General features: G+C 40.1%; 1 protein-coding gene across 4 annotated transcripts in view; it reads left to right on the top strand.

The window, feature by feature from the left end:
* The window catches only part of ANO1 (anoctamin 1), an 82,488-nt gene that overhangs the window by 26,180 nt on the left and 33,051 nt on the right, over nucleotides 1-23,257 (top strand). For all 4 annotated transcript variants that reach the window (XM_080404902.1, XM_080404901.1, XM_080404900.1 and 1 more), the window contains exons 2-7: nucleotides 8,885-9,063; nucleotides 12,729-13,055; nucleotides 15,310-15,408; nucleotides 16,959-17,110; nucleotides 18,415-18,469; nucleotides 21,311-21,362. In XM_080404902.1, the coding sequence (XP_080261028.1) occupies nucleotides 8,885-9,063; nucleotides 12,729-13,055; nucleotides 15,310-15,408; nucleotides 16,959-17,110; nucleotides 18,415-18,469; nucleotides 21,311-21,362 (864 nt within the window). The remainder of the gene's footprint in view (nucleotides 1-8,884; nucleotides 9,064-12,728; nucleotides 13,056-15,309; nucleotides 15,409-16,958; nucleotides 17,111-18,414; nucleotides 18,470-21,310; nucleotides 21,363-23,257) is intronic.

Raw genomic sequence — 23,257 nt, 5'->3', positions numbered from 1 at the left:
CTCAGGGAGAGAGAGACATTGTTTAAATTGCCAATGAAAGTGGCTTATTGTCATAGAGCGGTGTTGCTTTGCATCCGAGTTAAAACTGCAGGGGTATGAAGAAAACCTGCTAGAATCAAGCTTTGGCTTAGTGCAGGATTTTGCTTTTATTTCCTCAAATAGCACAGAGCTAGAGGTTGCACTGGGACCTTGGGTGGATGCTGCCTACCACCATCCCACTATCAAACCAGCTCCAGCTGCTTCGGCACACCCAAAGAACATATATGAGGTGGAGCTGTGCCATACAAAACCCAACCCCACCCAGAGTGACTGGCTCTTTCAGCGCAAACGTAGAAGAGCTGCAGTTACTGAACATGGTGATTATAGTCACAACCATCTTTGTCAGGTTAGCAAAACCTTCTAAGACATCCATGCCTAAGTCTATGCAGTCTGAATGCCTGTGAGACTTCGTTGCATGGAAATTTAAACATGAGGGCAAATGTTTCAAGATCAGGACTTTAAATGGGAAACCTCTTGGATCAGAGCAGCCTTGCCAGTCAGTACATGCTATGGCCTCAGCCCCAGGTTGCAGTCTATGACTCATACTTTACCAGGAAAACTGATAATCTTTGAATCCTTACTTTTGCATGGTTGGTATAAGGAGCTCTTTGTAATAGCCTGGTAAAGGAAAATATACTTAATATTTTAAATGTATTTAGATATCTTTAAAGGCTGCTGTAAGAGTTTAGGTATATGTTGTCCCAATACATATAAATTATGTCCCCATAATCTCTTTTTTAGTATTTCTTTCCTTTGATCTTACTGCTCCCACTGGTAAAAATTGCCTTTCCTTGGAACATACAAACAAAAGTAATGGGCTTGACAACCAACAGCATTCATAGGGCATGAATTCAGTGGATCTTCCATATCCAGTCCATCCCCTTGTTCTCACAATATGTATAACTCAGGATATGACATTGCAAAGTGCATTCAAGAAAGTCATCAGTACATGTTTTGGAATCAACAGAAACTCAAGAGGATACGTTTCAGAATCACACCAGTGCTTCTGCTGTCATTAAAACAAATATAAAATGCAAAATATGTTTCTGTATGTGTAGCAATGTATAACTAGGAGCAGAATTTCACGCATTTTGTCTATTTTGCTATGAAGTACTATCAAATGACAGAAATAATTTGTTAACACTGTAGTTACAGATTGCAAAGAACAATCTGCAGTGGACTTGAGCATGGCTTTAATGCTGCTTTTTGTGGAATAGCCACAGAAGCAAATCTGAAATATTTTTCCAGTGTCTGTGGAAGAAGAGTGCTTAGTTTAAGTTTTTTAGAAATACGTCTGGAAATAGATTTACTTAATAGACCATTAAGTACTTGTTGGTACTTGCGGGGGGAAAAACGTGCAATTTCTTGGGGGGTGAGGGAGGCTTTGTGTGTTTTTATAAAATATGGGGTTTCCCAGGGTCTAAATAAACAGGCAGCACAGGTCTTGTTATGGTAGAATTCATATTTGCAGGTTCTTCATGTGTTATTGAAAATGCCATTTTAGTCAAAATGTTCATTTTCCCAACATTACAGTTTTTAGGTGATTCTGCTCTTCATTTTTAGTTTCACAAGGCTTGTGTCAGGTTAGATGTGTTCAAGCCTAGGAACATACTGAAAACAGGGTAAATTAATCTTTAAAAACAAAAATAGAAGGGCAGAAATAGAAATGATGTCATAGTTGTGTGTTCTTCTAAGCTTCTTTTAACATGTTGCTGATAATAAATCAATAACTTTAAAGCTGTAGACAGCCTTCCAGGAAAGCTACAGCCCCACTCTAGAGACCCACTGTTGATAAGTCAGTACTGAGAAATATAGCTAAGCAAGCTGATGTTTCAAATATTCCTGCTAGGAGATTTTCTCCACCTGCGTGACAGGAGTTGGTTTTTCAGTTTCCCAAATACTGGACACACAGTGTCTGAATGGGCTCTGCGATTCAGTGTAGTATGAAGTGCTAACAAAGTTGTCAGCATCAGCTAGATTAAGATTGTCCTGCTTTTGAAGTATTTCTATTCTGTAAAGGAAACTGTCCTTGGAATCCAAGTTTTGTTTCATTGTTCAATCTTTTTCTTTTTTTAATGGACTGGATCGTGACCTGCTGTTTGCTTCATTAAGGTAATACCCTGTACAGATCTAGGCTACAGCCAAGTTTTAAGAAAAATGCAAGAGCGAAGGAGATAAGTGAGTTCCAGGGTGCCCTACAGAGCGTGGTGCTACAGAAGATGAAAGGGACAGGGAAGCACCTCTCTGCAGGCGGGTGGAGAGGTGTCAACATCCCTGAAAGCGTTAGTCTTGCCCAAGGGTAGGTTGGTTGCCTTTTGCAGCAGACCGTTGCCTGCCAGGCCAGTCAATGGTATTAGTGCAACCTCCTGCATCTCCGGAAGTAGTGCAGCTAGAGGCAACATCTGGCTGCTCACAGCTGCAGAGGCGAGGGAAAATTTAAATCAAATGGTCACAAATGTGGATCTAATCAGTGCTTAACTTCTGGATTTTGAACAGAACAACAGTTCAGGACATGTACGAGTGCTCTTTGAAGAGCACTGTGGTTCCTGACCGGGGTGTTGGTCTCAGGCCAGTGCCTCGTAAACAGGTGTCAGTGTCCCAAAAAAGAACTCCCCTCTTTGCCAGTGGCGGGTATCCTCGCTGGCATTCCCACAGCAGAGCTTCATGGGCCAGGAGGAATGACCCATAGGTCAGGAATGAGATGCACTGGTGGAGTGGCATAATGAGGCTTCCTTGACATTTGCCTTGCCTTATTTTTCCCAGGGACGAAGTGGGGATTTTGGGCTCCGAATCTGACAACCTTTTTGTGTATCAGGAGGGGGGGAAAAAAAACCAACCAAACCAAAAAACTAAAACAAAGAAAGAGGAGGAAGTGATAGGAAGTCACTTGTGAGAATTATTTTTTCTCTCTCCTAAGCCGAAGGATTAACCTGTAGCTTTGAACCTAGAAGATACAGGAAAAAATGGGTAAGACTGTGCTGAAGGAGGATTCTGCTGCTAGGGGGCAATATACAGTAAGCAAAAACATGCTAAAGCATTTTTCTCTCAGTATCCATCAAAGGTTTTTTTAAACAGAACCCAAATCCAAAAAATATCTGACATATTGCATACATTAGCATTTCTTCTGCAGAAATAGTATGAACAATATATACAACCTATATTTATATGTGTATTCTAACATATATATATTTGTGTGTGTGCATGACTTCCTTAATACGCTTCCTCCCTATTGCAGTAGGTCATTACCAGTTCTGGGACCTGTGCACAGCACTTTTATTTGTTAATTCATATGGAACAAATGTTTTCAGTTTATGGAATCTAACCCCCATACACTAGTATTTCAGAAGCTTTTGTGAAGAACTGGTGTTATGGCTCCTTTAAAACAATTCACTCCAGGAACTTACCCTGTCTGATTCTTAATTTTTCGTCCTGAATTCAATCACAATTTATATAAGGCAAAAATATAAGAATGTGGACATTTAAAATTCTTAAATCACATGGTCTTGTAACTCTCCTGCTTCTTAGTTGTTGCGAACAACTGGGACAGCTAACTTAGATGTCTATATGACTTTTTTGTTCTAACCACTTTCTTAAACATACTCCCTAAAAAAGAAAACAAGGGGAGATAAGAGAAGCCAGCTTCAGCAAAGTTACTGGTTTTGGGCTGAGAAGCGAAATAGTTGTTCGTTTGTTTATATATACTCATACTTACTTGATGATGCTCATTTTAGAACTAGCTCAGGATGCTTCTGTAAAAACTGCATTGTGTGAATGCAATTTTTCATTTATTTTAATGAAAAAAATACTTTTTGCCTGAGAATTCAGTGGCTGTATGTGATTATGACTATAATATTAATAACATGGTGGATCAAGTCTGAGGCTAGTAGTGCAGAAAATAAACCCGTTTCTAGAGGAGATTTTCAGTTTTGGGTCCCCTGGTCACCAAAGTCCAATGGAAGAGCATTGTCTAACAGAATAAAGGTTACAGCGTAATGTGCCAAATTTCTGTGGTGGAAAACTTATTGTTAATTTTTGCAAGAGTTTGAGGACTTTTACAGCTGCAACTGAAGTTTGAACAAAGGAACAGATGTTTGCAAATTGGAGGAGGTTTTTTATTAATTTAATCTTATTTCCCATATTGTCTGGAGCAGGAGACTCATTAGAAATTCAGGGGGAGAAGTAACTGGTCAAAGTCATGTGACATGCACAGACCCTCCTTACTGTTGTAATGCACTGTCTCTGCTGATCTTTTCATTCACCAGTTTCTGTCTTCATGTTCTCATTTCTGTGATTCATCTAAGTATATCTACTTCAGATTAATATAGCATTTGCTCATTTTGTACTGGAAGTGGCACAGAGCTCACTGTACCTGATGCATCTTAGAAATTTCAGAATGGGCTAACATACCTCTAACTTTACTGCAGTTCACTAGGTCATTGTAGTGTCTCCATGCTCTGAATTGCAGCTGGTGGCTCAGTGTAATCCACAACATCCCAAGATCTCTGGGAAAGCCCACAGAGAGCAGAAAGGTAGCTTGAGAGCTGCTGCAAACATGTACGTCTTCTTTTTCTTGCTTTCCCGTGTTAGTTCACTTGTAACAAAAAAGGGTCAGCTTTTAAGATACGTGTATGGTCATGTACCCTATGGAGTAGTCCCTAGACATAAGTGCTGCCTAAAAGCCTGTTCTTTTATACCAACTACAAAAATTACAGGGTTATTAACAGCAAATATGGGAATTACCTGGCAGCATCTGTGCTAAGGAAGGTAGAAGTTCTATACATGATTGACGTTCACCAAATGCTTTCTCAAACCTGGTTCATGGATGGGATTGAAATTGGTTTCAAACACTTTTCAGCGTTCTGTGGCCTTACAGAATGACAGGCAAGGAATACTTTAAAGTATGTCATTATATATTCTATACTTGGCAGGGTGTTCTGCAATTCATAGCAAATACTGGGAAATGACAAAGCAATATATAATAAAGTGTAAACGAAGCATCGGGTGTGTCTGAGACTGTGTTCTGGGAATAGGAACTTCTGCTGTCTCAAAATCCATGGCTTTCTGAACACTACCAGCTGACTGGTTATGTGGAAATATGTTGAGTGCTTCTTCAAGTCTTTGTTACAGTGTTTTCTGGTTAGTAAACGGAAGAGTGGGTTAGTCAATGTTAGAAGGCAGCAAAGCTAGCAATTTACACAAAACTCAGCTTTCAACAAAGAGATTAAGGTGTGACTCTAGCTGAATTAGGACATTAATGTGCTTTGTGCTCTTCATATTACATCTACTATCTTAACATAAATAATTCTGAACTTAAATTTGAGATTAAATTTTTGTCCTTGTTTAATATGATTAAGACAAAACAGAGATTAATGTTTTTAAGACTTTAAAATACTCCATTGCCTATAAAAAGACATTCTGTGTTCGGCAAAAGAATGCTTCAACCTCTGCCAAATCAGCATAAGTGAACTAGTTATAATCCTCATGCGTTTGTAATTACCAAAGTGGTTTGGATGGCTTCATTTAATATAAATCCTGACATCATCTTTAAATACAGAAATCAGACTTGTTGTAATTAAGATTGTATCAATAAAGTTCTCACATTTCACATCTTTTCCAGTAGTCATAATAAACCAAAATTGTATGATTCATTGTACTTCATTCACCTGAAGTATTTGTTCTTTCCGATATTGCCAGGCTACTGATGTGTAAACAGAAATGTAAACATATGGTTGCGGATGGGTGATTGTTTGGGCTTGCACAATAGTACTGAGTCATTTCAGCAGGTCTCCTTGCTCTGTACTGTGGACTTAACAAATGCTGCTCGGAAGTGCAGCTGCAGAGCATAGGGAGCTCATTTGGACTATATGAAGCTTCTGATTTTTGCTTTAAACATATTCCATCCTATCTGTAATTTCTAAACTAGCCCTTTTCAGTTCACAGGTCTATTATGAGATATACAGAATATTCAGATTCCTAGTCAGTGAAAGGTGCTTCACTTTAATATCCTCTCTGATCTGCTGAAGTAACTAGGTTGTATTTAGTATATGTGTGAAAGCAGGAAAAAAAAGAGAGAGGACTTTTGCAGCTTAAGGTATTATTTCTAGAAAGTTGTTTCAGGCATTCTTCCAAATAAAAACTTGGGTTGTTATGCTTATGGAATTCCAGAAGTTGTTGTATTATTATATGAGTATTTTACAACTATAGAATAAAAGCTTGAGTACATAGGATTTTGCAGCTGATTGCATTTGTGTCAGTTCCCTTGTGTTCAGGGAGTGTGTGTGTGTGTGTTGGGAAAAGAGAGCGTATATGCATGGGGAATTGTTACAGACATGCTAGTCACTCCCATGAGACAGCTGATTTTTTGGCTGCATCTCTATATTACCCCATAAAAAGCTTCTTTAACAATTACAAATTGATAGTCAAGTGGTATACCGAGTTGGAGGATGCTGCCCCAAGATCAAAAGTATGGTATCTTTTCTGAGATAACTGTTTGAGAATTTTAAAGAAAAAGCCTAGAACAGCAGCACAGATCTGTGGAGATGTGGGTGTTGCATGCTCTGCACATGAAATATGTAAAGATACTTGCTACCCAGATTTTATGCAAAGATGATGCTGTAAACAAGTGCTGTAGTTCCTAGACATACAGGCAGCTTGTAGAGAGTGGCTTGGGGTAGCAGATTTCCCAGATATGGGAACTGAAATTAAGATCCACAAACTCATGGGGTCTGCGAGATCCAGAGAAGCCTGACTTTCATACTAATGTTTATCTTACTCAGATAAGCTCAAGAAATCTGCCAAGCCTCTGGCCACACCTTCCTCCTCTGCTGCTGCAGATTGTCCACGCTAACTCCTGTGTGTCACCACGAAGAACCTGGATTGCAGGTTCAAGCAGTACCCTCCCAACATTAAAGTTGGGTCAGGTCGCTTGGGGCCATGTGCGGTCGAGCTCTGACCAGGGATGGATTGAGATTTGTAGCTTCACTGCACCCTTTCCCCATCGTGTGATCACCCTTGTTGTTAAAGAATTAAGATTCTTTTTATGTCTGGTCATAATTTTCTTTGTTGCAACTTGTGTCTGTAGCCTCCCATCCTTTTGCTATGCACTTATGAGAAGAATCTCTCTGCCAAATCTGTACCTCCCCAGTAGGTAGTTGAAGGCAGGAATGGGACCCCATTGATTGCTTTCTCTTTGGGCTGCACAAGCACAGATCTGAGCCTGTCCTTGTGCACTTGAGCCCTATGACCACCCTGATGGTCCTCCACTAGACCTGCTGAAGTTTGTCAATGTACTTCTTGGGCTGGGGAGCCAAAACTGGGCACAGCACTCTGGTTCTGGTCTGGCAAGTGTCAAATACAGGAGAAAATAACTTCCCTAGACCTGCTTTCTTACTAATGGAGTCCAGTATGCAGCTATCCTCTACCACTCAAGATGGTCACTTGCTTTGAAGTTGTCCACCAGGACCCTCAGCTTCTTTTCTGCAGAGCTACTTTCTGTTAGGTCCATGCCCAGTTTGTGCTTGTGCTTGAGAGCAATCTGTCCCGGTGCAGGACTTTATATTTGACTTTGTTGAGCTTCATGAGGCTGCTCTCAGCCCACTTTTCCAGACTGTCAAGGCCCATTGAAGTGGCAGCTTTACCCTCCAGCTTATCAACCATGCTCCTCAGTTTCACGTCACCTGCACACTTGTTGGGGAATGAGGTTTTCTCTGTCTCTTCTTTCCACATCATCCCTGTAGTTCAACCAAATCCAGATTGGTGGTTTGGTGAAAAGGAGTAACATGCTTTTAGGTTAAAACATAGCTAATTAAAATGCAGTATTTATCCTCACTTCATTATAAGCTTAGTTGCAGCTGTAGGTAGCAGGAAATATTCTTCCTGATGGGCTAATTCTGTACAATTTCTGCTGTCATGTGCTCCAGAGACAGTGTTGAACTAGTTGCAGCAGCAGACTCTTGTAATATAGCTGCTATTAAAGCGTGCTCCTCTACATGTTTTTGTTGTTCATTTTTTTTGTGGGAGTTAATTTAGTATCCATTCAAGGCTAAATTCTAATATTCTTGCTTTACCTTCACTCTTTAGACAAGCAAATCCTACTCCTGGGTGGTTTAAAAAAAGGGCATAGCACTGCAATATTTTACATCAATGTCAAAATGAATAAAATATTGGAAAACTTTTCCTTCTGTTGCTTGCATAAATGTACATATGCAAACACTAGTTTGCATTTTGTCAGTTATCTGGTTGCTCTAGTTTTCAGTGAAATTTTTACATTAAATCCTTTAGCCCATCTTTATACTTAAATAATAAGTGGAAACAATACAGATGTCTGGCAGGTTGAGAGAGAGGAAACCTCAGATTTCAAGACTGCTTCAATGAGAACAGTTCAGTAAATCAGATGCAGTACATAGGTACTTGAGGAGAAACCCACTACATAGTTTTTCAGCATGAACAAGTGCTTGTTGAAGGAGAAAATGCCTACTGAAAGGGGGAAAACACCATGCCAGCTATTTTCACCAGCTAATTCTCAGACTTCCCCCCCTGCTTTTTTTTCCCTTCTCTTGCCAAGAAATGTAATCATTCTATGAGACCATACAGTAAACACATCCTGTGACAGCAGTGCAGAAACAAAGTCAACGGAGCACTCCTCTGGAGGAGGAGGCCTAGGTAGGGCTGAAGAGGGCTGTGGGAAAGCTGAGAAGGGAGGCACAGAGAAGGGGTGGGAGCCCTGCACAAGGGCTTATTGGCAGGAGAAGGCAGGAACAGGATATGTTCCAGCTTTTGGGTGGCTCTGGGAGGAGCAAGTGTTGGGATTAAAGTGTCTTGATGAAAGTGTTCCTTTTCTTTTCAGACGCAGACAGTGAGTTTCATGGGGTAGATTTTCTGCCAGAAGATCTCAACGAGGCTCCAGAGGAGACAGTGATGAGGGTGAACAAGAAATACTCCTGTCTACCTGCTGAGGAGAAGGGAATCCACATTATCAACATCCGAGCTATTGAGGATATAGGATATGACCAACATGAGAGTACAGTGAGTAAAGGACTTGCCAGATGTCTCATAACTGGCGTACTGCACTTTACTGCTTAGCTTATTTCTCATTCTTTCCATTCCCAGGATGCTCTGAAATCCTCTACCTCCCTTTTTCAGAGGTGCTGAGGAGGGTTGCCACGAGCCACAGTACATGCTAATTCAGTGAGGTTTTTTCTTTTATGTGAAGAAGGGAAGCAAGGGATCCTTGTTTAACCTGTAGCATAAAAAGGGATTGGCTATTCTCAGAGTAAGGAATTTGACAATAAGGCTGTGGCAACATTTAAATCTCTTTCAATGTATAGACTAGAACAGGAAAAAAATGTATAAAATTTCATGCAAAAGCTATTGTTAATGTGGGTAACATTAAACTAACATTCTGTCGCACACAATAGAGGTTGAATTTCCAGTGTCATTAATTGTGCCTTGGTTAAATTGTTTAACACTGATTTTAAAGGAAGTTGGTAATATGAATACCCAACAGGATTAGGAGTTGGTTATATCATAAACACATAAAAGGAGTTTATTCAGGTAAAGGAATTGAGGTGGAGCAGGCTATATATCAGATCTCACTGGAGAAAGATGTACCACAAAAAGCAATACTCCATTGTTGTACTTAGGTTTAATTAGGATGGAGCATGGAGGAGTGATTCTGTCAGAGTGTAAACATCCCTCCTGATGTGGTAAAACTGAAATGTCTTTTCTCTGTCTTGTTTGCAACTGAAGGGACTTGAGCTTCACGTGGGCTAAGTCAATGCAGCTCTCTTATTTCAGCATGGCAGCACTGTGAGAAAGGATGTGGCCAATGAGTACCTTTCAGCATTAATGCCCTGTCCTTAAAATAATCTGTTTATTTAAATTAGGACCAACAGGCTCCTTTGAGTTTTTCTGCTATATCCTTTTCACAGTAAAATATAGCTATTGTCATATATTAAGAAATTTATTGAGGCTTTAGTATCCACAGTGCAGCACCTTCTCCTAAAATATCAGCGAGCCCCACAAGGGTCAGCTTTTCAACAGGAAAGTTCAAAGAAACGTGAAGAAGCTCTCATTCAGTTTCTCATGCACTTCCTGATGGCAGTGGCTCAAAGAGACAGACGCTAGGGATTTTCAATGCCACTTTTCTCCACCCAAGGCATGCTCCAGGAGAAGAGGAGCGGTGGTCAGGATGTACTGATCTCTCCTGAGCTCCCCAAGCAGTCAGAAACAGCTGGCGCACTCACTGCTGTCATCTTCAAGAGCCATCTTCAGTCATGCCCATTTTCTTTATTAATTAGTCTCCACAACAGACCAGCTAATTGCTGTCCCTCGTAAAGTCAGTCCAGTGAAGGCAGGAAGTTTTGGGGCCTGAGACTTCCACCTATTTTATCTCCCCGCCTGTAGCTGAACATCTGTCAGTTCAGCCCAGTTTTTCAGAAATGTATGTTTAATTAATTAATAAGATCAACATATCTTTAAAAATGAAATATGATTAGTTATCTTAAAAGAAATCCTAGTGTTCTTTTATCTTGTTTACAACAGCTATTTACTTTGAAGAGGCATTATATCCTGAAAATCCAGTTATTTACTATTTCAGAACATTTTGTTTCTATAGAAATTTGCATAACAAGCTGTCTGCCACAAGCAGACTGTCAGCTTGCTTTTAAAAAAAAATGTTCTGAATTCACAGGTGTCTGCTATTGATTGTGAAGCAAGAAGAAAGTAATAGTTATTAGTGGTTTTCTATATTGTAGTTTTGCTTAAGAGCTAAGTAGGAATATCTAGATATGGCATAACTATGAGCAGCCTGTGCCCCGATGAGTGTGTTATTTTCATGGCTAAATAAGACAGATGTGGAGCAGGGCAAAGAGGGAATAGGACAAATAGCAAACTCCATGAAGGCAGCAAATGCTATATTATTTTATTATATATGTATGTATTTGGAGCAAAGGGGTTAGCTTAAATGGAAAAGAGAGATGGAAACCTGAAGGAAAAGGAGAGAGAAACAGATAGCAAAGGCACACGTGGAGAAAGTTGCGAGGGACTGAGGAGATGGAGACCTGCAACCAAGCTGGCCCTGGGCAGACATGATCAAGTCAGGCTTTGGAAAGCAATGAATGTTCAGGCATCCCCACCTCGGCAGACAGCTGTTCCACATACTGCCTGGCATCTCAGGCTTCTTGCTGTGTGCCAGTCCTCCTTGCTGTGTGTTATCGCTATGCACTCATCTGATTACGCTTGTCTAATTAATTCTTCGGTGCACTTCCTCCTCTCCAAACCCAGGAGGATGGGGTTTGCTGCTTCAATTTGTTATGTGAGTAAAAATCTCCCCACGGCAAAAAGGGAAGAACAGACTGTCCCTTAAAGGCATTGATTTATAGTTAAAGTGGCTGGAACCTGCCCTCCCCAAAGCAATGATAAAAGTAATATGCAAATTTGTGTAACACTGGGTGGGTTTCAATGAAGTTTTGGCTATATTGGCTGTCATATACTGTACAGTAAGCTCAGAAATTGCTCTTTTCATCTGGGGTTTAAAAATTGGACTGTCTTAGAACCAACTCTTTCCAAATAACTTAACATTCATGGGTTTAAGTATGAAATAAACAGAAGGTGTACACAGCCCAAAGGACTTTTGACTGGTATGATTTGCAGCTGATGGCCAATTGTGGTCAATTGAAGCAGAAGTCCTTTTCCCTACATGGAGGCTTAACGTTCTTCTGTGAAACTAAAAGCCAGAAAATGTCCTTGGTCCCTGAAAGGCCAGTCCTGTCATGAGTATTTTTTGTAAAAACAAATGTACGTTACTAGTGAATTTTTTCTCTCTCTCTCTCTTTTTTTTTTTTTTTTTAAATAGTCTGTGCATCTCCAAGGGTAGAATTGTGAATTATGCATGAGAAGTGCTATTGAAGTAGAAATTAATAATTGTTAGTACTTTTTTATGTTTCTATAGTTGCACTGTGCAGTTTTCATATAAATGCTTGGAAATGGAATTGTGTTTTAAGCCTTACATTTCTTGCAACTTACACAGCATTAATTCAAGATGGGAGTAAAGCCTTTGTCACCATCAGATTGCAAAGTGACACAGGTTTTATAAGTGGGGAAAAAAAGTGGTGAACTCAATAAGCAGTGAACCCACTTCCCTGGCTACAGTCCATCTGCATTTTTGGCTGCGCTTCATGACCAGCTGGCTCCCTTCAGTCTGTATCCAAGATGATCTCTTTCTCAGATGATATAAACTTGCAACGATAGATAAGAGAAGTGAGAAATGTTTCCACATGATATTAATCTACTTGTCAGAATTGAAGTGCAGATGTCTTGGGTGGAAAAGGACAGATGATCTTAGTGGTGATTAACCCCCAAAGGAGAAAACCAAATCCACCAAGTAGCTGATTTACAAACTAGTGTGCTGGTAATTAGATTAAATCCCAGTCATTTTATCTATTTATTTCTGGCCAATAAAATCCCAGCTGGCTATCAGTAAAATTGCAGGTGTTAACTTGCAAAATTGTTTTGAGTGAGTAGCAAGGGGATGCTCCACCCGTATGCTTGCTGTTTGAAGAGGTCATTGTGTGCTCCTGGCAAAAAGGAGTCCTTGCTATAAGGATATGGTCTGTCTGGTGTCCGTGTTGGCATGTGTACTCATTATTCTTCTCTCTCCTTCTCTCCGCACCCCCCTTCCCTGCTTCCAGTTATTAAATTCCCTATCCAAAAATCCAGATGCTGACTGCAAATATGGACTCTACTTCAGAGATGGCAAGAGAAAAGTAGACTACATCCTAGTTTATCATTACAAGAAGTCCTCTGCAGGGAGGACACTCGCCAGGAGAGTTCATCATAATGATTCAAGTGCCCGAAGCACCAAGCAGGACCAGCCACTTCCTGGGAAGGGAGTGCACCTGGAAATGGGGGAAAGTGAACCTCATGTGGATTACCATGAAGATGACAAGAGGTTTCGCAGGGAGGAGTATGAAGGGAACCTTGTGGAGGCTGGTCTGGAACTGGAACGTGATGAGGATGTAAGAAGCCATTTCAAAGAGTTAAAGATAAGGAAGATAACTGATGGTCGAATTCTGGGAGATGCTGAGCTGCTCCTGGGAGCCTGGCTCTGGTCAAGGTTATGCAAGCTCAGCTCTTCCAGAATTTTATTTTAGTTCTGGCAGTGCCATCCTCACGCACTGATTTAATTCACTTCACCGGCATGGGCTGTGGTGGTGTTAATGCCCTGTGAGGTGAAGTTCCTTACTTTTCTTGGCCAGGACTCATGACACATCCGCTATTACAACACAGCTTATTGATGGTGTTGCCGTATCCAGAAGTGAGACTTAAATTGCTCTGAACATTAATCCCAGTTTGGTGCGTTTACAGTATGCTGTGGTTTGGACCCACTGGTAATTCCAGTTCTGATGAAATATAACTGATACAGACAGTGACATTTTTATACCTCAGTATAGACTTCAAGAGAATTAAGATTGTTCAGGAGGTTCTGGTACATGCTCTAGCTCGAGCGCGTGGGTCTGTATTACAGTTTGCTCTTTCCATTCTTAGACAGGAACAGTACAGCTTGTAACGCCTTTCACCTGTACCCTGAAACCAGTATATTCTATTAAAAGACCATTAGACTATATAAAAAAATGATGTGTGTGAAGTACTGCCAGTGTGTGATTAGTGGAAATAGGCACAGCCGTATTAATTTCAAAGAAAGACATTGCAATTAACTGATCCAACCAATATGCCTGCAATTCCTGTGAGAGAGGATAAACATTTATGCTGGTTTTATTTACAGGATCTAAAAGTTGAGATTAAAACATCTCAACAAGGCCTGTGATCAGAGTGTTAAAAAAATGAATCTGCCACCTATTATTCACAAATTAAAGGCACGTACATAATTTTATATAGATAGATAAATAAAATAAAATATATGTTTTTGTATGGTATAATGTAAAAAAAATTTTCACTGTGTCCCTCTGGTGAAAATAAGACTTGCCTTCCATCAAGCTTGCAAGTGGCTGCAGTGAACTGGAAGCTTGTCTGTGCCAAGTCATAGATATTTAAATCCATTGCAAGATGGGAGGTCCCCACCTATGACACATAATATGATTTCAAATCATGCTCAGGGTTCAAGCCAGGACACTGTAAGAGAGAGAGAACCTCGTCGTTTCAGTACAAGATACCAAACCAGAGCAGGAATGTATAGAGATGAAAGTAAGCCACAGGGGTTTACATCAGGTTCCATATCCAGCCTGTCGGTGCAGGGGGAAAAAGCTGCAGTCGCTGGGACTTGAAAAGCATGCCATGAGGTTGCATTGGAGGCCTTACTAATTGCAAAAAGAGCACAGGTTTCTAAAACATGTGATGTTTACTAGTCACTTAAACTCTTTTCAACGAAGTCAATTCGAAGGTGATTTGGAAGCCATGCCTTGTGGGAAGGCTGGCAGTTATTGAGATCCTTTGAGTAACTGATTTCTAGAAAGCCAGTGAGGAATATAGCTATGTGAAAGCTAGTTATTATAACTGCCTGAGCTGATATAGCAGCAAGATTAGGAAGATTTGTTAAAGTTTCTTTCTCTTCTGTTTACTGACTGCCTGCTAGTTTGGTACCATTTGTTCAGTGGCTTTGAAATAATTACTCCTGTGGGAGTGCCAGAAGCAAACCCCCATGTCCAGCCATCTAGAACAGAGCTCAGAGAACTAGTAGGGTGCAAGCATACTGCTAATATTATCGTGAACTTTTATGGGTTTTTTCTTTTGTTTTGTTGATTTTTGCTTACCAGTTTTCCTAATTAAAATGCTAAGTGTTTTAATGTAGATATTCACTTCTGTATCTGAAGCTGCTTCTTTCTTACTGTGGTTCTGATCCTGAGATACTGAGCAGCTCTTAGGAGGCATCAGGGACTTTCTCAGCTCCATTAATTACAGTGCACTCAAGAAATCATACCATTTGGCTGGGTGCCTGTGCTTCAGATTTAACTGGTTTAGTCTGTATTTGTGTCCATAGTCATTAGCTTTTTTTCCCCAAATGATTTTTATCTGTCTAACCTCGTGGTAATTATTCTGGAAGACAATAGCATTTTTGAGTCACATTTTATAGCAGCTCAGCACAGAAAGGTGTTCAGTGATTGTCCTGTTGTTAAGAAACTAGCTGTCTGAAGCAAATGAGATTTATCATGTTGGCAGTAATAGAATGTTTGTTCCTTAAATATATTTGAAACACAAGGGGAAAAGTATTTAATTTCCTCTCATCAGTAACCTTTTCTCTTGCCTTTTTTTAAGACTAAAATCCATGGCATTGGATTTGTAAAAATACATGCACCGTGGAATGTATTGTGTCGAGAGGCAGAATTTCTTAAGCTCAAAATGCCCACAAAAAAGGTGAGTCCTGGTATTTTTTTTTTTTTTTCCTCTGGAAGGCATAGTTTAAACATATGTTCGTCTCTGACCTTACAAATGCAGACTTTTCTTCCCACAAGCATTTTTAAAATAGTTAAGCAATCTGTACAGAAAATGAGAGTCACAAACTTGCTTGCTTGGGGCAGCAGAAAGAATAACTGGAAGGAGGAAGGGAAATCAAGAATTAATGACTGCTACTGCTGTCTGTACACAATGAGAGTGATTTCATGCAATGCTTCATCCTCTCTGTGTGTTTTAACAGAAAACATTGCAATTGATGATGAAATTTCTGTGTGCGTTTTGGAGTTTTTTTCTTAACTGAAATGCTAGACTTCTAAAAATGAACATAAAAGTAACAATTTGTGTGTAGTAGTCTTGCTGGGTTTACTGACTATCCCTATACATAGTTAGTCATGTTTGCAGGAGTTGGAACTACTGTACCACAAAATAAATTACCTTTCAGAATATTTGAAGTATCATTAAAGAAATGACAGTGTATTTTCATCAATTCTAAATCATCTGTGATAGATAGCTACCTGTTCAGTGAGCATAGCTTAGAGATGGATTAATATTTAAACACATACTAAGTGCATGTCCGAGACTGCAGAGGGAAGTCTATAATGGAGCAAGAGACAGTCTCAAAGCCTAGCATCATTTATTACAACACTAAACCCACACTTTTGGTTTGGCTTTCATATTAATTCCCATTATTGCCTCACCGCTGATCTTAATCAGAAGCACAGTTAGATAAACAAGTCTGTTGTGATCCTGCAGTTAAAGCTGCTTTGCCACAGAAGAAAAGTTAGAGTGGGCATTTTGTGGGGTATTTTTTGTGGATGTGAAAGAGGCCACCTAAGCCTGCAGGCATTGCCCAGAAGAAGCGATGTGCCAAAGAACACTCTCAGACCCCTAAAGCCTTATTTCCAGCTGAGCATCTTCCTGCAGTGGGAACCCTGCCCTGGATCTGCATGTAGTTTTTGTGGCTCAGAGAGGGAAGCCTGTGTGACCTGCTAACACAATTCCTGCATTTAGCGCTACAGAACTGCAATTGACATTTTAAGAGACTTTGGTTCCTTTATATGGAAGAGGAGAGACTCCTGAAACCTGCACAGTATTCCCAGGAAAGCTCCCTGGGAGAGGAGACCACTTCTGTTGTTTTACACAGGGGCTCTGTAGCTTCTTCATTTCTTTGTCCTATTGCACGAAGAAAAAGAGTAAATGCCAGAGAAGCCAGTGTCTCAGGAGCCAGTGCTGAGTATATCTCCACTGAACACCCCAGTCTGATTATTTGGAACCAAACACGGTCCGTGTTTCGGCTCAGAGGAAGAGCAGTAGGCTTCCTCTGCTTGCCTTGCTTTGACTTTCCCATCCATCTATGTCTTTGTGAACGTTTTCAAGAAGGTAAGCTATATTCCTCAATACTTGATTGTGATGTATTTACTTAATTGATGGTTTATTCCTTACAGTTTATGCTCACTTATGGATAACCAAAAAGCAATAAAGTTTTACTGTTTTTCTCTTTGCCTACTCAGATGTATCAGATCAATCAAACCCATGGCCTTCTGAAAAAGATTAATTCCGTAATTCAAAAAATAACAGAACCCATCCAGCCAAAAGTAGCAGAACACAAACCTCAGACAGTGAAGCGCCTCTCCTATCCTTTCTCCAGAGAGAAGCAGCACTTGTAAGTGAAAACTTTCTGTAATTGTCCAATGTCAACAAGTTCCAGCCTTTCTGACAGCAGCCAAGGCACCAAAAGGTGAAAGGGAAAATGAACACCTAGACTTTGTTTAGGGATTACTGTAAAGAATAATTCCATTTTGCAGTAAATTTACTTTTTTTTTTTAACTCACTATTGAGGAATGAGGCTTTGTAGAGCCCCTCTGTGAAATCTCTGTGTTTTAGCTGCTGTTGTGGCCTATAATACATATCTGTATAACTATAAGCATCAACTGTTAGACCACCGAATACAATTTATAATGTAGTTTACAATAGTCTACTTTCCACATAAAATAAAATGCTCAGTAAAACTTGTAGCCAGAGATGTGGGTTGATAAATTTCAGAATAATTTCATTCATCTGGTATGGGTAGCTCACCCATGTACTGCCAACCATGCCTCATCTCTGGAAATGTTATGAAGTCAGTGGTAGCTTTGCCATCGATTTCAGAGCAGTAAGAAGAGCTGTAAACGTGGGTGTAGGAAAAAAATCATAAGGTGGGGCCCAGCCAAAGTTTCGACTGCCCTGGATTGCTTTGCTGCTGCTCTTCCTTGGCCAGCATCCCAGAGGAGAAACTTTGAAGACTGTGTTTATATATGTGCCAGCTGGAATGAGCAACAGTCTTGGGGCAGGATTTCTTCACTGTACATGCAGGGTTTTTAGTTTTTAATCAAGGGATGCAGAACACTGGTGGAGTTGTGTGTGTTAGAGGGGCCAGTCAATGTATGTGACATTTGACATGTTTTTGGACTTGCAGGAAACTTATTTATATATTTATTGCATGTAGGATGTTCCTGCGGTGAAGGAGCCCAATGGCTCAGAGAAGGCCCAGAAGATGCTCCTTAGCTTAGGTGTGGGTGTGCCTTACACTGCTTGCAGTGGTGGCTTTTTTCAGTGTGACCACCTGTGTCTTTGCTGAAAAAGGGAGGCAAGAGTGGCCTCATGGGATTTTAGGTAGACAAAACATAAAGATTATTAGGAGAAATTCAGGGCCAGCAGTGATCAGGAATTCAACTTAAATGAGCATCCACGGTCTCTTCTGTGCAGAAAAGCCTATAAATATATAAACCATGTGAAACACATAAGTGGCCTCTTTAAAACAGGAGAGTTGGGATGGACTTTCTTTTTGATGACATTTCTACAAGCCATTCTTTAATCTTAGCTATGAGAGATCCCCAGGAGAAATGAAAATATTGAAGGGGTCAACAAGAGCAGGAAATTACAGGCTTTTTTCTTAACCTAATGGTCTTCCTTCTAATCTTTTAACAGATTTGATTTGTCTGACAGAGATTCCTTCTTTGACAGCAAAACAAGAAGCACTATAGTAAGTATCTGTATGTAAATAATTTATGGTGGATGTTGCCTTAGTCATGGTTTTAACAGCCCCTTTGCCAGCTTTAGTACAATGCGTGTCTAACGTTTGCCTCTCTCAACCAAATGCCAAGGATCACCTGTGACATCAGTTATTGAAATTATAAATACAGCATTTCCAGCTTTAGTTTATGTGCTGAACAGGAATGCTGACAGGTTGCTGCCTTTTGGAAAATAATGTGGATCTTCTTTCTAGTTCACAGTTAATTTGGGACAGTTTCTTAGGAGGCATATCAGCAGAAAGGAATAGACTTAGATTCTCCTGCTGGTTCTGCTACCAGCTACGTGCACCCCTGTGACTCATTTACCTTTTTCTAACTATACATTGCTCTTTTTGTAAAATGCTGGGAAATCTCCCAAGACAAATTCCAATGAAATTTGCAGGGAAGATTATTTATAGTTTTGGGGGGTGATTCTCTAGAATGGTGTTTAAAGTGTTGAGGTTGATGATTTCTGTTTAACATTATTTAACATTTTTAATGATTTGCCTTTAACGTTAAAATTTACATGGAGCAAATGAAACAAGGACAGAAAACTGCATCTTGTTCTGATTGTTTATGCATCTGTTCACCCCTGTTACACTAGTGAGTGTGATGTAAGCTTGCGCAGCACTGGAACTGGGCTGAGCCATTCCTACTTTTGTGTTGGAGGGCTTCCCTACACCTTCAGCACTAGCATGGGACTTTTCCTCACTTAATTAAACTTCTGCAGTTCCCTTACAGAAATAAAACCTAATACAGGAATACGATATCACAAACTGCATTTGAGTGCTTTCTTGTGACTTAGAGAACATAAGAGTGGGGAAGAAGGTGTAGCCTCCTTTATAGCCACTGAGGGGGGAATTGAAAGACCAGCTCATATGACATCCGGGGCAGTTGGAAGGGACCACGCTAAGCAGCACTTGCTGCAACACTTTTCAAAGTATAACATGGACTCTTCGCCCCATTCCACTCTTGCTAATCGGTGCATTGGAATGTGACTGTGAACATGCTTTTATCTTATATTTAACTTTAGCCTTTTTGGATGCTAAGTGGTTTCCAAAAGAGCTTATATCGCAGTTATAGATGCCTTTTATTGCTACGGTGATAAGGGGTGTAAGATATCTAACTTCCCTTTCCTGCTTTGAAATTCCAGTGTGTGGACCCCGTAATGTAGTTTCCAGGTAGCTTGAAGTGCACTGGTTTGATGTGAGCACAATTTATCAGGGCTAAGTGAATTTGACCAGGGAAGGCAGATGCAGTGGCATAGAAATGGAAAAGAAAAATACAAACATATAATTGGCTTATTTGCAATAAAACATTTCATTTGAGATTGAAAAAAACCCATAACTTTTGTTTGTAGACTTTATTTTATATGTCTAGATATATGGTAAAAATAAAAATTGTAAGTCCCAGAAACTTCAGGGAGCAAATGAAGAGTTAAAATTCATGGCAACAGGCTAAGAAAGGTAGCAGGACAAAGTGGCACCATAGGGCAAGAAGGTGAGCAAGACTGACTGAAAAATGGACTGAAGCAAAAGTATCTCATAGCAGAGGCAGGGAGGAAGAGGAGGGATGGGGTTGTTTTAAGCCTCTCAAGGAACACTGGGCATAAGACGATAATGCTGGTAGTATGTTAATTTGAAATCTCTGTAAATCACCCAGTTATAAAAGATGTATTGAATGCTTCCCAGCATCATTTTATCCTGCAAGCATTTTTTTTTTTGTATTCTTCTTTCTTAAAGTTCTCTCCTGCCTTTCTCATATGTATTTTTAAACCATAGTGCAAATATTGACCCTTTTGCCTACTGCAAAATGAGTAAGAATCTAGCTACTACCTGTGAGTCTTTGATGGATAGAAACTAAGCCGAAGACCTTTTAGTTATTAAAAAAATAACCCAACCCCAAACATTATATAACTGGGAATCTTTCTGTGACAGCCCTTTAACTCACTGGAGTTACAAAACAACAACAGCCAGATGAGCTGTGGGACTTGCCCCATATGCACTCACTTGCTTCCCTCGGGGAATTGGGCAGCAGTCAAGTTAGCATGTGGATTAGGGAGCATCTCCAGGAAACCAGCCCCTGACTCCCCAGACAGGCCAGACAACAGGCAGCAGGTCCCTTTGCTCAAGGTTTTCCTCTGCTGCCCGCTCCCCTGCCAGCCTCATGCTGGCTGAGTGCTTGCCTTGCCTAAGAGCACTGCTGCACGGGAGTGGCTGAAAGCCTAACCACTCGGGTGGCATGCTCAGATGTGCAAAGGTTATTTGACAATAAATGCAATATAACCTAAAATAAATACATCTGTTTTGCCACCAAGGTCGTGCAAGCTCAGAAAGTTTTAGGTCAGCCTGTGTTAGTCCAGTTTCTGATAAATGGCTGCGTGCTGTGCACACATTAGAGCCTGAAGCTCTACTGAGGTCCTTGGATTGAAGCCAGCTTGCGCCATCAAAGGCAAGGGAAAAGGTGGTGCAGCACACCACCTGGCCCGGGTAGAAGAGGGCTTCTGATCTTTGATCAATGTCTAACATGAGCAAAAATAGTGTTTCTGTTATGTGGGTGGTTAATGTAACCCTGTTTCCCTTGATCAGTTATCTTGGTAGCTGGCTATTTAGTTAAGCATTTCTCTCTTGTATGGACAATTGGGATGGAAATCTTTAAGTCCTGCTTTCCTGAATACCATGGCTTTTATTAAAGAATGACGACTTCATCAGCATCTTGGTTTTGCCAGTATTTGAGCTGTACACAAAAAGATTGTGCTTTTCACTGGCAGTATCTGAAGTAACCCTTTCCTCTCTTTTATCTTACTTCCATAGGTTTATGAAATACTGAAAAGAACGACATGTACCAAAGCAAAATATAGCATGGGTAAGGAACATTATTTAGCTTTAAGATTGGTATCGTTTTCAGGTATTGAAAATTAACTGTGAGTTGTAACTGGCTGTGGAGTTTAGGTTTTTCCCCTGCCCTCTAATTTGATGTTTGTGGATATAATTGTTTCATTTGGAAATTTAATTAATATAGCTGTTTGGAATTTTTTAAAAAGTGATTTTATAGATTTGACTTTGAATTGAAGTGGTAAGTGAGCATATAGCCCCTGCAGATGTTAGTTAGGTCCTTTGCAGCAGGACTGGATGGTGATATAAACCAGTGGATAATATGTGCTCTGTGTTGGTTCAGTCTTACACTCACTGAAGCGGATGAGGGTATTGCCATGAAGTTCAATAACTGCAGTTAAAGTCTATGGTTTGGCCCATTCCTTTGAAGTAGGAACCTCACGTTTTTATCGTGGGAAGGCTTTTCAATGACTTGAGTGAAGTAGTCTTGACTGATGACTGCATGAAACACTGTTCTATGTGGAACTGAGATTACCCTGGTGGAATGGCCAAGGACTAAGGCACACCCTGAAAGCTGGCCCATCTCTTAGCCCTCAAAACAGTTGTTGCAAGTCAGTTGCTGTGAAATTGGTACTGCCATGGCCAGTAGTTCTAGGATTTCAGCCTTGGGGCTTGTGCTGTAAGAAGTAAATTCATAATACAGGTAAACATGAATTACAGATCAGGTCATCTGAAAGATTTGTTGGCAGCATTTCCTGTTCAGTTGTTACATACTTTATTTCATACATATTGTGATATATAGGTCCCCTTGACTGTGGGAGCAAAATTAACAAATAGTTAATTGTAAACCAAATGATATAAGGATGAAGGGTGAATTCCCTCCTATCCAAGCTTTTTAACAGGCAACCAATAGAAACAAATTTGTATGAGAAAAGTGCATGAACATGGGAGAAAATGTTTGATAACAGTTGGAATCTGTTATAGCATTTATTTGCCTACAAGCAGTTAAATAAAACAATGGGAACTTGAATTACAGGTAGTTCTGTTCAATATTGACCCATCAGCTGCTTAGAAATACATCAAATAATAGAAGAATAATTATGCCAAAAATGATTTTCACGCTTTGACTTTTCTGTTGAAGTAACAACATACAATGTACGATTGTTGAGTCCTTGTATACACTGAATTTTGGTGTTCAGCCAGTATTAACAGACGTACTGTTTCCCTGTAGCATGGGAAATCCAAATTAATCTGTGACTTTCAGGACCCTTCTCGAGGCTGGTGCTGGATCATTTTAATTGGAAATTACGTATTTGCACTCTCGAAAGGGGAAGGTCATACAGTTCGGTTTCAATTCTTGCCTTGGATTTGATTACTCACTTGATATTTTTTCTTTCTTTTTTTTTCTTTTTCCCAGTCCCGAAATGGGAAACACATTAGAGATTAGTTGAATAGCGGGGAGGCTAAAGGCAAGGTCACACAGTATACCTAATAAAAATGTCATTAGGCCAGCTTGTCCGTGGGTATACTCAGCATAACTCAATCAGGTCCTTTGTGTTCCAGCGTTGGAATGCTGGGTTACAACCCAGCAAAGGTTGCAAACAGATTTGAGCAAACACAGATAATGCTTCAACATTTCTGCCCAGCAGGAAAAAGGTGGCTGCCCAGTGAACACTGCAGTCTTTGTTATTTATTTTGAAAATTTGCAAAAGTATGAACCTGTCTTCATTGTTAAATACTGATATGTAGAAGGGTACTATGTAGGTCTTCGATCGGTTGCACAGCCCTAGAAAGATAATCTGATCACTAGCTGTTTCTGCCAGAAGTGTGGAAACATTTGCAGACAATTCATAGCACTGTATAATCTTAAATAGGACTTTGAAAATCAATGATACTGCAAGATATTGAGCATTCCTGGAGTAGTTC

Source organism: Falco punctatus (assembly GCF_963210335.1).
Source record: "Falco punctatus genome assembly, chromosome: 10".
Taxonomy (NCBI): Eukaryota; Metazoa; Chordata; class Aves; order Falconiformes; family Falconidae; genus Falco; species Falco punctatus.
Note: the sequence above shows the minus strand (reverse complement) of the source record. Positions and strands in the feature narration are given on the sequence as shown.